The sequence below is a fragment of the Astatotilapia calliptera genome, chromosome 8, assembly GCF_964374335.1.
Source record: "Astatotilapia calliptera chromosome 8, fAstCal68.1, whole genome shotgun sequence".
NCBI lineage: Eukaryota > Metazoa > Chordata > Actinopteri > Cichliformes > Cichlidae > Astatotilapia > Astatotilapia calliptera.
In genome coordinates this window covers 24,081,291-24,099,066 of record NC_137429.1, presented here as the reverse complement: position 1 = coordinate 24,099,066, position 17,776 = coordinate 24,081,291, and the positions used below count along the sequence as shown (strand labels likewise).

Here is a 17,776-nt window from a genome sequence, read left to right as displayed (position 1 = left end):
TTCCACCCACATAAACAAACACATACTGAAGGACATAGCCTGTGGGTGTATGTTGTGTTTCAATGTCTTAAATGCTCTATATTAATCCCCTTGAGTCACGGTGACCTGATGATTCAAATTGATGGCACAAGGTTAGAAACAAAGATCCAAACAAAATCAAATTACGCTCGGTGTTAACCTGTTGATTCTGATCACAGACCCACATCTTTAACCTCTAGACTACCACAGTTATTGCAGCTGCTTGTCCACCAAATCCAAATTGCCTAATTTCATAACCGTATTGAAACGACAGTGACGCAGGAGCTCTTAAATCTAAACGGGTTAACAGTAGTCACTTTGAAAGTCAAAAATTGAGGTTAGCATATTGTTCCGTCAGCCAGTTACAGCTGGTTTTCTATTCAAAACCAAGAAATTTGTTTATATAATCAAATTTATATAATTTTTTTTTTATCCAACTCTACCTGTGGCGTTTAAATGAGCATACATTATGAAAATCGTTATATAACTTGGACACTTGGACACAATTCAGCAGGTCAGTGTTACCTACTGGAGTCTGCATGTAAGTGTATGTGTAAATATTTGTGTGTGTGGGTGTATGAGGAGGGTATAAGGGAAATATTAGAATTTTCATGCCCTGTTACATTTAATTCTCAAAATGGGTCAGAAAAAGTTCATGTGTGTGCAGTACTTCTTACGTAGTAGACCTTAAAGGGCTAACGTTACTTTGAGTGGTGACCTAGTTTAGCTGCTCTCACTAACATTTTACTCGCAGACATGCATTTGTTTAACAGACACCTCTATTTTATGGCAAAAGTATCAGAAAGACGTGTCAAAATGGCTTTGACATTTAAACCTCTGAGGTCTAAGTGATTTTCAGTTTCTCCTGGTCATGAAACACTAAACCAGCTTCTTATCCTCTTATGAGATTTAAGCGTGCGAGGGAGTTTACTCAACCAGCCTAGATGTGTCTTGAGGACCTGGAGAGGGCATTCAACAGTCTTCTTTATACAGTCTTATTCACAAATGCCTTTGTGAATAAGATGTATTGGGCCTGTTGTTGGAGCTATGCAGTACAAATGTAGTGAGATCTTGATTCACATTTTAAGCAATAAGTCTTGGACTTCAAGCTGAGGGGCGGTAGGTGTCAGATTTGGTTGACAATGACTTCTAGCTTGTAAAGGACACAAAGTCTGAGGCCATGTCTCTCAGAATAGGCAGAGTGCCCACTCCGGGATAGGGACAGGTTTCTCTGTGTAATGTCTTCTCAGTTTCTTTAAATGAACAAACAGGATCGGGTCAATTTTATAGCAACACCTCCTTTTATTCAGCATCTGCATTTATGACAAAGGGCAACAAAGTGGGATGGCTAATTCTCGTGGACAGCCAGCGTGAGCCCTGTGTGAAAAGGCTCCAGAGTGTCTTTACTGGTAAAGTGGTCTCACAGAAAATTAACATCTAACTCAACATAAGGATGACATGTTACACTAGCTGTCAGATTTTTGTTAGAAACAGACTTGACAGGATATTTTCCTAATACTTGCATAAAGTACAAACAATATATGTTGCCATATTTACAATACTGTGTACAATATAATAGTATTACAAGTTCTAAGTTTGATAGCCACTCTTAAATGTACATATATACATATATATTAAGGGTGCAACGATACACAAAATTTACGGTTTGGTTCGATACTTTGGTGTCACAGTTCGATATTTTTTCAATACAAAAAAATGTTCATGCCTTTTTAATTTGTCATTTATTAAAATGTTAATATATATTTTAACTCAAAAGTACAGTTTTTAAATTTAATGTTGCTGAAACAACAAAATAAATAAAATAAATCTATCTGATCGAGAAATCACTCATCGTTGGAAAAAGAGAGTTTATTACAGAGAAATGGCTCTTTCCAAAATAAAAGCTATACTATACGCTTCTTCTGGGCTATATTCTCAGCAGCATATTAAACATATCAGGTCCCCATAAGGAGAATCATGTGCTAACAGCTGTCTAAATGACTCGGCTAAAGTTTGTAGCATGCGTGCTTGTTGTTTTTGTCTGCTTCCACTTGTTTTTGCACTAGGATGATGTCCGCGTAAATGTGCAGTCATATTCGTTGTGTTCCTGCTAGTGCTGTCAGCGTAAATCTCGTTGAAATGACGTTAACGCCACAACACGGCAAATCTCCGTTAACGAGCTACCGCGGATCGCCCCGTGCATGGGGCTGGACGGCCAACACGTTAACGAGCTAACTGCGCTAACACACTAGCTCCCACCCATGTAATTGAGCATTGCGTGGCACATCCAACATACTGTTTTACTTTAGTCCATGAAGCGCTTACCTTCAGGGTCATACGTCACATGAAAACCAAAATAGTTCCAAACACTAGATGTGAATGAGGGTGGGGGAGGTTCAATTTGCCATGTTGCAAGGAGAGCTTAACTTCTGTCTCGCTAGCTTGCCCTGCGCTCTTCCTTCTGACGATGCTGTCTGTGTTGAGCGCTCAGTGGATCTGCGCTCGACAGTGCAGCCTAGGCGGAGTAGTCGAACGCAGATTCACTGAGCGCTCAACACAGACAGCATCGTCAGAAGGAAAGTTGATAAAATAAATTACAAATGTTGTATTGTTCGATACATATGCGTACCGAACCGAAAGCACTGTATCGAACGGTTCAATATCGATATGAATATCGTTGCACCCCTAAAATATATATATATATATATACATATATATATACATATATATATATATATATATATATATATATATATATATATATATATATATATATATATATATATATATATATATTAGGGGTGCAACGATACACAAAATTCACGGTTCGGTTCGGTTCGATACTTTGGTGTCACGGTTCGATATTTTTTCGATACAAAAAAAATGTTCATGCCTTTTTAATTTTTCATTTATTAAAATTATAAATTTATATTTTAACTCAAAAGTACAGTTTTTAAATTTAGCCCTAACCCTTGTGCGTGTTTTTTATTTTGACAGCGAATGCGCACCTGCGGACCACTTATGTGCAGCCCTGGTTATATAGTTCGTCATATTGCAGCCACAGAAATTATTTTGTCCATGAAACCATAAAGCTGCACTTTCTTTTTGCCTTATAGTCTGATTTGTCATAACTTCTCCGTTTTGTGGTAAGCTTTTCTTTGGCTGTCACTTCTTCACCCTGACCTGTCTTATTTGGCTCAGCAGAACTAAAATATATATATCCTGCTGCTTTTACACACGCACTCACATAAGCTCAGCGATTCTCTGCGCGATCAACCTCTCACATGTTTAAGCTTGCTGTGGGAGATTTCACTTGTCATGTTTGCATAGTAAGCTAACGATTAATAAGACGATGTCAGAGGAATTGGTGCACAAATTATCATCACTCACAGATCAGTGCTGTCGCTCTCTATACACAGTTCGCACGATTGCAAAGTGAAAGCAAAAAAACAAGCGCAAATTCAAACGCGATTTCAATATGTCACATATTGACAGTGGCTCACAGATGCCAATGACATAATTACCCAGCTACATTTCTGAAAGAATGCAAAAGCATTGACATATATTTTTCCTTCCTACAATAGCCCGACGGGCAGGGCAGAGATAGATTTTGGTAGCCCGACTGAAAAAAATCGCTAGCTCCAGGACGTCGGGCTAGCGATATTGCAAGCCCTGTATCTGATTGAGGAATCACTCATCTTTGGAAAAGAGAGTTTATTACAGAGAAATGTCTCTTTCCAAAATAAAAGCTATACTATCCGCTTCTTCTGGGCTATATTCTCAGCAGCATAAGGAGAATCATGTGCTAACAGCTGTCTAAATGACTCGGCTAAAGTTAGTAGCATGCTTGTTGTTTTGGTCTTTGCACTAGGATGATGTCGGTGTAAATGTGCAGTCATATTCGTTGTGTTCCCACTAGTGCTTTCAGGTTAATCTCGTTGAAATGACCTTAACGCCACAACACGGCAAATCTCCGTTAACGAGCTACCGCTGATCGCTCCGTGCATGGGGCTAGACAGCCAACACGTTAACGAGCTAACTGCGCTAACACACTAGCTCCCACCCATGTAATTGAGCATTGCATGGCACATCCAACATACTGTTTTACTTTAGTCCATGACTCGCTTACCTTCAGGGTCATACGTCACATGAAAACCAAAATAATTCCAAACGCCAGATCTGAATGAGGGTGGGGGAGGTCCATGTGTCTTGCTAGCTTGCCCTGCGCTCCTCCTTCTGACGATGCTGTCTGTGTTGAGCGCTCAGTGGATCTGCGCTCGACAGTGCAGCCTAGGCGGAGTAGTCGAACGCAGATTCACTGAGCGCTCAACACAGACAGCATCGTCAGAAGGAAAGTTGATAAAATAAATTACAAATGTTGTATTGTTCGATACATATGCGTACCGAACCGAAAGCACTGTATCGAACGGTTCAATATCGATACGAATATCGTTGCACCCCTAATATATATATATATATATATATATATATATATATATATATATATATATATATATATATATATATATATATATATATATATATGAGTCATCGACTCCTGTTGCACCAGTAAATACAAAGCAGTGGCGCCAACCAGAAAATAGTCCCATTTGCAGTAACACATCTTTGTGAGGCCAGCTTTTAGGCACTAGTGTACTAGGAGGGAAGAAAAAAAACAAAATCACTGAGTGCCCATCAGTGGGTCTCATCTCTGACTAAGGCACTATGCTGCCATACACTTTGCCATTCCTAAGAGTGGGGTTGTCAGAAAAAGTCCCATTACTAAAAGTTAAGGACATATTTCTGCTAAAACAGGTCACCAAAAGAGGTTGTCAGAGGTTCTAAAAAGTTTCTTTTGTAATATTTTGCTATGAAACAAAGTCCAAAGATTACACATGAAGTCATGCCCATAGAGTTGTATTGTTGACACCAGTAACAGCCAGGTGACGCACAGCACCCAGACACTGCAGCATTAACACAGCTGTGTCATGTTCCCGGCAGTGTATCCTCAGTCTGACTTTAGTGTTGTGTTGTTTTGTCAGGTACATGTCAAAAATCATCGTAGACTTGATAAGCAGGTCCAAAATCTGTCTGGTAGGATTGTGAAAACAAGACATCAGTTGATGGCATAGCAGAAACCATGGTAGCGCTGTGCAAGTCCAAAGGGCTTTGCTGACTGAATCCATGTCTACTAGGGACTAGTTGATAAGATGATGTAGAACTGAAATTTGGACAGTTTAGAAATGTTTTCTGCTTCTTGCCAAGTGCTACTGGGATGCACTCCAGTTTCCTGAATCACTGAAAAGAAAAAGAAACTGTCAGACTGAAGTTATGAAACACAGGTTTTGTCCTTTTATGTATTTTCCAGGTGACTACTTTGGCATTCTGATGGATGAGAAGGTAACAGGCTTTCCTTTCAACATCACAGAGAACCCAATGTACTGGGGCAGCACAGCTAACTACCTCGGCTTGGCACTCATGTAAGTGTGTGTGTGTGTGTGTGTGTGTGTGTGTGTGTGTGTGTGTGTGTGTGTGTGTGTGTGTTGGAGACTCTGTGTGTGACAGTAGAGGTCACTTTTATGGAAGTGATTAGCACAAGATGGAGAAAGGAAGAGATTTTGCTTAATAAGTTAGCAATATCTTTGTTTCAAATATAACCAGAGGAGTTTGTAGCGTGTTAATAAATGAGTCCCCTGATGTACGTCAAAAGTCGTTCTAAATAAAGCGAGAGCAGATAATAACCTGGAACCTAAAAATTGTAAATGTTTCTCAAGTTGCAAACTGCTCTTTGTAAATACAGTAAAAACTTTTACGTGTGCTTGTTTCTATGACAACTGTGACCAGGCTGCTGCTACGAGCTCAGCGTGTGCAGTTGCTAGGCAGGCACTCTCTTATTGAAGACCCAGCTGCCGAAAAGCTATTAGCCTCCCATTCTTCCTCTCATGGAGCTATACGGACTCCATTCCGAGTGTTGCCTCATCTTCACTCCATTTTCTGTTATGACAAATTTTAGCCCCATTTTCTCTTTGCTTTGGATTTAATTTGCACTCTATCCTCTATTCTCAGCTCTCGTCTCACTCCCACCTCTTTTCTCTATATCTCTCTCACTTGTGTTCATACAGTTGCTTTAACTCTATCTTTGATGCAACTTTATTATATATGCCGAAATATCATAGCATGCTCTGCCTCAGCCTGCTCTGTTCTGTTCAGAATACATAATATCACATTGCCTGTCGATGGTCAGCAGGAAGCTATCTTTAGCAGTCATGTTCTTCAAGACTTCTCATCCAAAATAAGTTATTTTTGTTTTCATGTGAAGGGATCATTTGTAGTAATAAGCCCTAGAGAATGATCTGCTAACTTTGGCGGCGAGCGGATATGACAAAGGTATTGTAAAACTGCTACAGTGTCTACAAAAATGCGTCAACCGAAATGGCGATTATTTAGAAAAATAAATAAGTCTTCAAGCCTTAAAATGATGTCAATATTATGGAAAATAAATGGTTGTTTGTATTTCTAAAATGATAGGAGACCTTACTTTTGGGATTGCCCTCGTATTTTCCTTCAGGTTTATGACCGTGACTGTCTGCAATGATGATGCTGCTACAGCACTGGTACCAGAGGTTTGCAATGGAATGTTACAGTAACAGAAATTTGATTTTCAAGTGAAATGCAGTTGAATTTTTACATTTCTAATCATACAGTTCAGCTTAATTTAGACATGCGTGATGACTGTATTTAGAACCTACAAGTCCACGCTACTTTCTTACTCCATTGCCAGCATTTGTATCTGTGTGGGCTGTGTTCACAACACATGTAATTACATTTATGCGGTCATGGCATGGGTTTTTCCAAAAACAGCTAAAGTGCAGCTACAGTGTATTTAGTAAAAAAGTTACTAATGTTTATAAGTTTTAATTATTTGGTAGGGGGTTGGTGTCCTGATTGCCCTCATGACTTGGAAGAACAATTTTCAAAAGTTGTTACATTCTGATGGCATAGCGTTGGAGTTGCAGTCTGTATCATCATCATCATCATCTGTCACGACTTAGTCCACATTAGTTCACCGTACACAGAACACCAGCTGCTTAAAGAGCACTGAATATCAGATAGTACCCCTCTGTGACTCCCTCTTTTTCCTCACATTTTATAAGAACTAAGTAAATATAATTTGTTTTATTACAATTGTAAAATCCAGCTGATTAAAAAGTGTGGTGAATGCTGCTCTTTAGCTGCATCATTGACTGCAGTCATGTGCTATGCTTGTGAGATGGATTATTATTTCTTACTAAGAGAGAACAACAACACTGACTTTCAGAAGGTCACTCTCTGCTTCTGGCAAAATCACACAACTGTGCACTAGCCTGTTGCTTTATACAGCTGTGGTGCCTACTTTGGTGTGTATGTGGAGAGTGTCCCAGCAGAGGCAGTGTGTAATCATAAATCTCTGAAATGCAGCGTGAAGCAGTTTCACTGCTCCTACGTTTGTTTTCTCGTTTTGTCTTCATTATATTTTTGATCTTTGGTTAATAGTTTTTAGTTTTGTCATATTAGTCTGGTACTTGTTGAATTGATTTCTTGTTTCATATTCTAGTATATTGGAAGTTTTAGTTCTTATGATATTGATTCTAATGGTTATTCTACCATTTAACGTTTTGTGATCTCTTGTGTTCTGTTTAACACCTTGACTATTTTTAGTAGCAGTTTGTCTGCCTGTGCCTCCTTGTGTTTTGTTGTCACATTGGTCCTCTTGACATTGTTAACCATGTCTGTGTCAGTCTGTTTTGGTTATTTATTGTTTTACTTAGAATATCTGATGTATTTTGTGCCCTGATAGTTTTGCTTCCTCTCTTTGTCTTTCTCAGATTCTCCATATTGTTTTCACCTGTTGTTAAGTACTTTCATATGTGCTGCCCACCTGTTTGTCAATAAGCCCTCAAATATATATACCCTATATGGACAAAAATACCAGGCCACTAACAGACTAGACCTACAGGAGCTGCTAGTCTATGGAAACCAAGGTCATGAAGCTCCCATCCCACAGTGTTTCTGTTGAAGGTAATATCAGCAAAGGTCTGAGTCTGGAGAGCATTAGCAACTTTTCCACATTATCTGCCTCAGCACTGTGCGACCCCGATCTGTAGCTTTACTTTGTGGCTGAGTTGATGATAATTATTAAATAATTATTCACTGATCGCTTGAGAGTGTTTACTGGAGATTGTTGCCTGTCGCCAGGTGATATTGGTTACAAAAAGGTGTATGGGGTCGCACCAAAAACCTTCTCGTGATTGGTTTGCTTGCTAGCAGATCGCCGTGATTGCACATAGTTTCTTTGGAAAACACTGGCTTGTCTGCAAATACTTGCGAGCTTTTGATCAGGTAGTTGTGAAACTGTGAAGACTGTGACACAAAAGTAAATGTAACACTTTTTGAAATAAGTTGGCTTCAGTAGTGAAGCACAAGTTTTACTTGGAAAGCAAATGGTTTCCATTTCCATTTTCTGCTCCGTGGTAAGATAGTGAGCGCTCGTAGACCTTTCGGCAACTTCCATGTAGACTACAGGTAACTGGCAATCTGTTAGCAACCACAGCGATCAGGACATTGTCAGTTTGCACTTTCTTTGTGACCCATTTCATCCCAGGACAGCCTGCAACCTCCTGCAGTTTGGACAAAAGACATTTTTTCCAACCAGTTGTTAGCTACCACTGTGTGTCATTTCAATCATAGTTCATGCCATTCAGAATAAGAGGGAGTTGGGTTTTTTTTGTTTTTAAAATATGAGACATAAACTGAGCATTGAAGCATTGGTGAAGAATATAAAAATGAGGCTTAGAAAGAAAGAACGGAATCTATTGGCAATAACTTGTGAATCATCCACTGTTTGACAAAAAGAAAGATCAATAAATGTGAACAGAGAGTGCAGGTGGTTCAACAAATGGCTCGATCAGACATACAGACTTTCATCTAAAAATTAGGGTGCTGAGCAGCATTCAACAAGTGGGGCACTCAGTACAGAAGACTATCCAGCATAAATCAATACAATGGAACAGCCTAGATCTATGCTTGTATTCCTCAGACTACTCAAATAGTGTTGGAAAGGGTTATTGCAGCTGATTTATCAAGTTACAATGTGAAGATAAAGAAAGGGAGATAAAATACGCAGATGGCTGATGGTTTTATCTTTCTATCTCAGTGATAATGTACAGTGCATCCAGACAGTATTCACAGCACTATCACAGAATCTTATTCCACAATGGATTACATTTATTTTCACCTAAAAATTCTACACACTCCATACTCCATGAAGTGAAATACTTTTGCTTTAAATTCTTGCAAATTTATAAAAAAAATAAAAACAAAAATATAACACATTAATAAGTATTGACAGAATTGAACAATCGTTTTTTGAAGCACCTTTGGCAGCAATTACAGCCTCTATGAGTATGATGCTTGGTGCACCCGTTTCTAGGTATTTTCTCTCATTTTTCTTTGAACTGCTTTAAGCTCCAATAGATTAGATGGGCAACATTTGTGTGCAGCCATTTTTAGATTTCTCACAAGATATTTAATTGGGTTTCCACTCTGGACTCTGCCTGGATTACTCAAGGGTCTTCAGCAGAGTGGTCCCAAATCCACTCCTTTGTTATCTTGGCTGTGTGCTTAGGGTTTGTGGTTCAGAGTGCTCTGGGCCAGGTTGTCATCAAGGATGTCTCTGTACATTGCTGAATTCCTCTTTCCTGCAGCTGTGACTAGTCTCCCAGTTTGTACTGCCTAAAAACATCCCCACAGCATGATACTTCCACCACCATGCTTCACTGTAGGAACAGGTGACGAGTGGTGTCTGGTTTCCTCCAGACATGCCACTTGGCATTCAGGCCAAAGATGTTTGTTTCATCAGAGCAGAGAAATTTGTTTCTCATGGTCTTGGAGTCCTTTAGGTATCTTCTGGCAAAATCCAGGTGAGCTTCCATGTGCCTTTTACTGAGGAATTGCTTCCATCTGGCCACTTTGCCATTGTCTGATCAGTAGAGTTCTGCAGAAATGGTTGTCCCTTTGAAAGGTGGTCCTCTCTACACAGAGCAATTCTGGAGCTTTGTCAGAGTGACCATCAGGTTCTTGGTCACATCTCTGCCTGTGGCTCCTGATCACTCAGATTGGCTGAGCAGCCAGCTTTGGGAAAAGTTCTGATGATTCCAAACTTCTTCCTTCTACAGATGATAGAGGCCACTTTGACCACTGGGGGACCTTCAGTGCTGTATTAAGTTTTCTATACCCTTACCCACACCTGTGCCTCGATATAATCTTTCAGGGGTCAACAGTCCATTCCTTGGATTTGATGGCTTGGTTTGCACTTTGACATGCTCTGTCAGCTATGGCACCTTATATAGACGAGTCTTTTTTTGCTAAAGCATATAGTTAGGGCTGGACCAGGTGATCCTGAATCCTCCCTTAGTTATGCTGCAATAGACTTAGGCTGCCGGGGGATTCCCATGATGCATTGAGTTTTTCCTTTCCAGTCACCTTTCTCACTCACTATGTATTAATAGACCTCTCTGCATTGAATCATATCTGTTATTAACCTCTGTCTCTCTTCCACAGCATGTCTTTTATCCTGTCTTCCTTCTCTCACCCCAACCGGTCGCAGCAGATGGCCGCCCCTCCCTGAGCCTGGTTCTGCCGGAGGTTTCTTCCTGTTAAAAGGGAGTTTTTCCTTCCCACTGTTGCCAAAGTGCTTGCTCATAGGGGGTCATATGATTGTTGGGTTTTTCTCTGTATCTATGAAGCGCCTTGAGGCGACTTTTGTTGTGATTTGGCGCTATATAAATAAAATTGAATTGAATTGAATTGAATTGAGCATTTTCAAATCATGTCCAATCAACTGAATTTGCCACAGACGGACTCACATGCACATCAAGCACTTGAGCTCAGTTTTGAGTGTCATGTTATAAAGACTGTCAATGGCTATCTACTTGTTATATTGTTGTTTTTTATTTTTGATAAATTTGTAAGGAAACCAATACTAGCTTTTTTCACTTTGGTGATGGGGTATTGGGCATAGAATTTAAGGTGAAAAATGAATTTACCGTAATTGTCGGGCTATAAGCCGCTACTTTTTGCACAAGCTTTGAACCCTGCGGCTTTTCTATGGATTTTCCATGATTTTTGTGATATCGTAAGACGATTTGTTTTGTTTGTTCCGCTGTTGTACGGCACTACGTTGCCTGGCGGAAGGATCGGGGTTCAAGAGTGGTATGTTAGTCACATGTCCGTCCGCCAGGCAACGTAGTGCCGTACGAAGTAGCGCGAAAAACAAACTTCAAATTAACGCTACGCATTCAGCGGGAGGCGTGGATGACGAGCGGCGATAAACTTGCGAAAAGCAAGTTATGCCCAACTCCACCGGTGGATTCTGACAGCGTGGAAAAGTGCGAAAACATCCACGATCACCAACGGATTTTGAAGGGCTGGACTGCTGCATGATGGAGAGGAGGACACCGCCACGGCCCTTCTGAGGGTGTTCGACTCTGACACTGACAACGAGGATTTCTTTGGTTTTGAAAGTGACAACGAAGGAGAGAAGCGGAGAGTGGATAACGAAGCCATCCTGAGCCTGTTCGTTTCCGACATTGGAGAAGAGGACTTTGGTGGTTTTAGAGCGCAGGAAGAAGAGAAAGATGGTGAATGACTGACTTTTCTTCTTGTTAAAGCCGTGTCACTGCACCTGAGCCTAAAAGGTAGGCCGAATCTATTTTTCTGGTGTGCTGTAGGTTACTGTTATGTACTACATGTGCAAATATGTACCCATAACTTGTTTTTCAAAATATTAATAAAAGGGGTGTGTCTCCAAACAGCCATCTCTTTCCTGACAATTCCCTTTGTGCATATTCTCTTACATATGATAAGTCAACATTGAAACACCTGCGGCTTTTAGTCAGGTGCGGCTAATGTATGTACAAAACAGGATTTTCCCCTGATTTTAGCTTGTGCGGCTAATATTCAGGTGCGCTTTGTAGTCCGGGAAATACGGTAATCCATTTTGGAAGAAGACTGTAACATAACAAAATGTGGAACAAATGAAGCACTGTGAATACTGTCCAGAAGCACTGTATTATATTTCTAAAGGTATTGTTGATCCACTAAAAGCCATTTCCACATGATATAAAATTCTTGAAGAATTTATGATGTGAAGTGACACCTTTGTCACTTTCATTTGCTTTAATAAATTTTTCATCTACATATGCGTCATATCTGCTTCAAAGAAATGACCTGATAAAGACTTATCAGAGATGATACTCATGCAAGTGCAATATCCCATTAAGAATGCTTCTCTTTCTTATTATGTAGAGAGGAGAATGTGCCAAATAAACATTTCTGTTATCTCCCACCTCCACATGAGCTGTCAATCATAGGTAAGATAATTGCACTATTTTAAAGTGCTGTTCAATTAAAATGGTGATATTGTGTGACTGTCTGACTCACTAGATTTTTGCTTAGGCTGTAACCTCTGTGAATCTTTCCTTTAAACCCACATATCGTCATCAACCGGCTAACCTGAGACCGGAGAATGTTTTCTGTTCTCCTCATTTCTTCAAAGGTTATACCAATTACTGCTTGGGTGTATTTTACAGAATTCCAGCCCAACATGGTACTTGATTTTGATGTCCTCCGGTGATCTGTAATAAGGCTATGAAGTATATAAGTGGATGGTCAGTGCTAAGCTTTTTTTAAATGGCTATTTTAGGTCAGATTATAGTATAAATTGGACCCAGAGAGACACACAGACTCTGACATTCACTTTTTTCTCCTCATCTCGAAATTTTTGCTCAGACATCTAAAGTGTATTTTTAATTCTATGAGTTGCTCAAATATGCTGTGAATTGTTAAAACTCATGTTTACCATTGTTTTTTTAGTTCATTTGTTTGTTTGTTTTCAGAGACCTGATTTGGCTGAGAGGTTATAATGCTAAGATATCAGTTAAGCTGATTTAGCTTAGTTTACCGAGTCCATCCACAGACTGGAGTTTGGAACTGTAGCCTCTGGTTTATAGATTTAACTGGTAATTGTGTGACAGTAGGTTTCATGTAATTTTACAGAGTGACAAGAAAGTAATGTAACGAGTAAATTTACTTTCTCCAGAGAGTAATTAAGTAAGTAATTAGTAATGTGTAATACATTACCCAGTAGTGACCACACTTGAATGCAGAGATTTTAGCATGTTTGCTAACTGGAGTGTTCATGTGCACACAAGCACGATGCCACAGACGTCCCAGCAGTCTGCCTTCATCAGGATGAAATAGGATGAAATGTTAATATTAATATTCTTGTTAATACTTGAGATCTTGATTTAAAGCCAGATAGCAAAACAATGCTAATTAGCAAATATTATCGTGCTACATACTTAAGCTAAGGTAGCAATGTGCTGAAAGTAAACATGATAGCTTCGTCATTCACAGCATGTTAGAACACCTGTTCTTCAAAGGTCACCACCACAATAAACTGCTCTCGTACATCTGTTGTGACATGATGGAGGTACTGTAGAGTACTGGATCCCATTTCAGATTTCTATTTAGAGGAGTCCAACCCAAGGTTTTTTGACAGTCATCACTGGCTTTGTAAGACTCTCGTGTTTGTATGGGACCACCAAATATCACCACATTACAAATCTTTTTTCAGTCATATGCCTGTTAGTTAGCACATTCTTTTTCTGTTGTTTAACAGTGGTCAGCAAAAAAATCAAGTTATGAAATGTTCTCTTTGTATAACTTGACTATGAAGGAGCTTCACAAAGCTGCTAACCTGAATGTAATATAGTTTATTTGTTATAGTAACCCATATTTCAAAATAAAATCAGCCTTTGTTGACTTGACATCTTGACGTCGATTGCAGCCACATCACTCAGGGACTAGCTAAGTAGCCTATTCCTAGATCAATACTCATTAACCCATATTTTCCCAGGCTGAGGTCTATCCAGGAACAGTGTCTGCCAATGAAAATCAATGAGAGCCAGAGAGATGAGTGTGTGACCTAAATATTCCTGCAGACTAAAGGTTTCATGTTCAGTGTGCAAACTGTATAATACACATGCAGTCTGTCAGTTACATCTTATTCATGTTACAATTTTTATAGCAAAGTACTAATACTTTTACTTCTTCCTCAACTGTGAGCTGAGGAGCAAGTTGTTGTTTTTCTTTTACATTTAAATTTATTCTTTTTTTAAAAGAAACGCTAACTTTTAGGACGACGCAGGGTTGTCCAAACTTATGCCAAAGAAGGATTAGCACATCTGCAGCCTGCTTCATACACAGAGCACATATGGAATCGCTCACACAGACTGTGTACATTCATATTCATAAACAATACTTCCAATGAGATTTAGCTAACAGCATGTCGAGCGAGACTTACAGATGGACTGAATATAATATGCTGCGATTATTCAAATATAGCATTCATTTATTCAGACATTTAACTCACAGCAAACTGACAACTGCTGTCTCATTGAATCGTATGCTTCAGAGATCACCATTGTTTCATATAAATCATCTAACATTCTGTCTCAGAATAGGAAGCCAGACAGCTAAAAGGTCATGAACTACTAATAAGAAATATCCTGCTTCTTTTTCTAGAGCAGTTTCAATCACAAAAATGGGATGAATATAACACTGCGTCATACCAATAAATGGCGATGATGTTCCGGTGTGGCATAAGGAGTTTTGGGGGGGGGGGTTGTTTGTAATTATGACAGTTTGTTATATGGGTCAGTGTTAAATAGAAATTTACACAAGGTCTACTGACTCACCCTGTCAGATTGGTCTGTCGCAATCAGTGGGCCTCACAGAAGCCAGTGTCGTGTGTCAAATTTGAAGCTGGGGAAAGATGTGAATCAAATGTAATCCCAGTTATTACTAAACTGACACAGAAATTTAAAGTCACGGGAGAGCTGTTGTTGCTCTCATCTTCTTGCATTAAGCATACAACATAAACCTTACTGGGTTACTACTATTAATGACTAACATACAACACAAGTAATGTGGCTATGCCCCACATCCATATTTTCCCTTATAGGACTTTATGACTTAAATTTGTATTTTCAACTCCTGCTTGTTTCGGGTTTTGAGAAGGACTAAAATGTGATGCCTAGAAAACTGGATCAGAGTAGTGATGGTAAATTCGATTCTTTTTACTGAATCGAGTTTGAATGAGTCACTCACCAAAGTGAATCGTTTTTTTTGAGTCATTTGAGTCACTGAGTCATTTGCCCAGAGAGTGCAAAAAATTTACATTTTCACTCAAACTTAATTTGTTTCTCTTTTCATGTAAATCCTACTGCTAAGATGAGTGATTGAAAAAGAAAAACAACTATTTTTATAGAGCAAAAAAATTAAGATTTCTAAAGGGAACATTTATTTTATTTTATTTTATTTTATTTTATGTTATTAGTATTTTCCTCAAATGTGTCAAATATATATTGTGAGTGATTCGTTCATGATTTGCACATTACTGGATCACTAAAGTGTCTGTTTGTGCTGCCAACCTAACTAAACAATTTTTCTGCCTTCATCTTCATCTTTTTGTGATAAACATGTTTTCTGATGGTGTTGGCCTCTTTCAGCAGTCTTATCACTTCAGACGTGCTTCTCCAGTCCCAGTATTAATTGGGGTTTGCTATTAGACCACACTTTGATATGCAGACTGGAGATGCTAGGAATCTGGCTGACTTAATGATTAGTGAATAACCGACTCTACCTGGGGCGATCGTGGCTCAAGAGTTCGGAGTTCGCCTTGTAATCGGAAGGTTGCCGGTTCGGCCCCGGCTCCGACAGTCTTGGTCGTTGTGTCCTTGGGCAAGACACTTCACCTGTTGCCCTACTGGTGGTGGTCAGAGGGCCCGGTGGCGCCAGTGTCCGGCAACCTCGCCTCTGTCAGTGCGCCCCAGGGTGGCTGTGGCTACAATGTAGCTTGCCATCACTAGTGTGTGAATGTGTGTTTGAATGGGTGGATGACTGGTTGTGTAAAGCGCTTTGGGGTCCTTAGGGACTAATAAAGCGCTATACAAATACAGGCCATTTACCATTTACCTACGCTTATATTTTGGAGAAAGGCAAAACAGCTTTTTTGGGAAAAATTTTAATAATTTTTGCTGCATGTTTGATGTCTGATTACTGTCTTTGTTTCTGATTGCCAAGACTTGAAATCAATTTAATAGCAACAGAAATTACATATTCTGATTGCACAGGGTTAGAATTGGGGTTAAGGTTATATTGACACTGACAGCCAAGACTGCACCCAGCAACTCACTAGTGAAACATGTGTGTCTCCCAACTAGGTTAGTGGTTGCTGGAGGTTGCTGGCAGTTGCTGTCAAACTGATTACTAAAACCTTTGTCAAGTAGACCTAAAGACTGGTTATTGACCCTACCACCCTGAGGGAAAAGTGTGTCTTCTGTGGACTCTGAGGTTGCTGGAAGTGTCACGAATGTAAAGTTGGTTACAGAGATTTGAATCGTACTGCATCAAAACCTTCCCTGCCGATAGCTAGCAGTTTTCAGCATTTGTCAGCAGTGTTGGTCAAGTTACTTGAAAAAAAGTAATCAGTAACTAATTACTGATTATTTCCCCAAAAAAGTAATCCCGTTACTTTACTGATTACTTATTTTCAAAAGTAATTAATTACTTAGTTACTTTTTAAAAACACGATTTACAACCTGAAGAGGTGATAAAGTGATAGATCTTTCAGCCCAATTCTACTTTTTCTGCATAATCCATCATACAAAATGTAATCAAATGGAAACGTCTCTTTTTTTAACTTGTTTTATCAGTTTTAATCTTTTAACTTTATGCATCAAGCAAAAATTTAATTATATGCAACATTCTCTGACTTGAAGAAATTAGTTTAACATTTAAACCTATTTTCGACACATTCCAGCACATAAAATAAAATATTTTTTGTGTTTACACTCACTCTTTCAAATAGATGCAAGTAAAGTAAAGTCAAAGACTCAGTAGTCCTGTTGCTCTATTTTCACCTGTAAAGCAGGAGTAGGGCAGGCGGAGGTTTACCCTGGTGCAGGTGTGCCGCGGTCAGTTGAAGAATCCGCGAGTTTCTCTGTGAGTTTCCCATTACGTCATGGCGCACTCGGTACTTGCTTGGAAGTTTAGGGGGGGGGGGTTTCGCTGTAAAAAGTTTTCTTCCCACGCACAACGGACGCTAATGTTTTTGTCACTTTTTATGGAATCAAACTCAAGATAAGGTCAGTACTTCCACGCTTTAAACGCTGCACGCTCATACTCTCTCTCACAATCGATATATGATTCATTATTGATCTGCACACAGCTGTTGTCACCAACGGCGCACTCGCTTACGTCACTGTCATGAGACATTCTCGCAAAAAAATCACGGTTTTAGTAACGCAGTAACGCAGCGTTCCTACGGGAAAGTAACGGTAATCTATTTACCGTTTTTGCAATAGTAATCCCTTACTTTACTCGTTACTTGAAAAAAGTAACCAGATTACACTAACGCGTTACAAGTAACTCGTTACTGCCCATCTCTGTTTGTCAGAAGTTTGCAAGAAAGATGCCAACTTGTCTTCAAGTACAAACTTCTCACCAAGCGGTGGGGGAATTGTAAAAAGTGCAACACATTCAAGAAATCTTTCACCTTCAAAGTAAAAGTTGTGCATTTTAAAATGTTGGCTACAGAAGTAAGGCACAACTTTTACTCAAAAATCATTTTACATGAACATTCTTCATTTTCTGT

The 17,776-nt window shown here is 39.4% G+C and overlaps 1 protein-coding gene across 1 annotated transcript in view; it reads left to right on the top strand.

Moving 5' to 3' along the window:
- Window positions 1-17,776, top strand: part of pemt (phosphatidylethanolamine N-methyltransferase) — a 77,825-nt gene that overhangs the window by 50,607 nt on the left and 9,442 nt on the right. Inside the window, exon 5 of the mRNA XM_026177316.2 lies at window positions 5,387-5,498. Coding sequence (XP_026033101.1) covers window positions 5,387-5,498 — 112 coding nt within the window. The remainder of the gene's footprint in view (window positions 1-5,386; window positions 5,499-17,776) is intronic.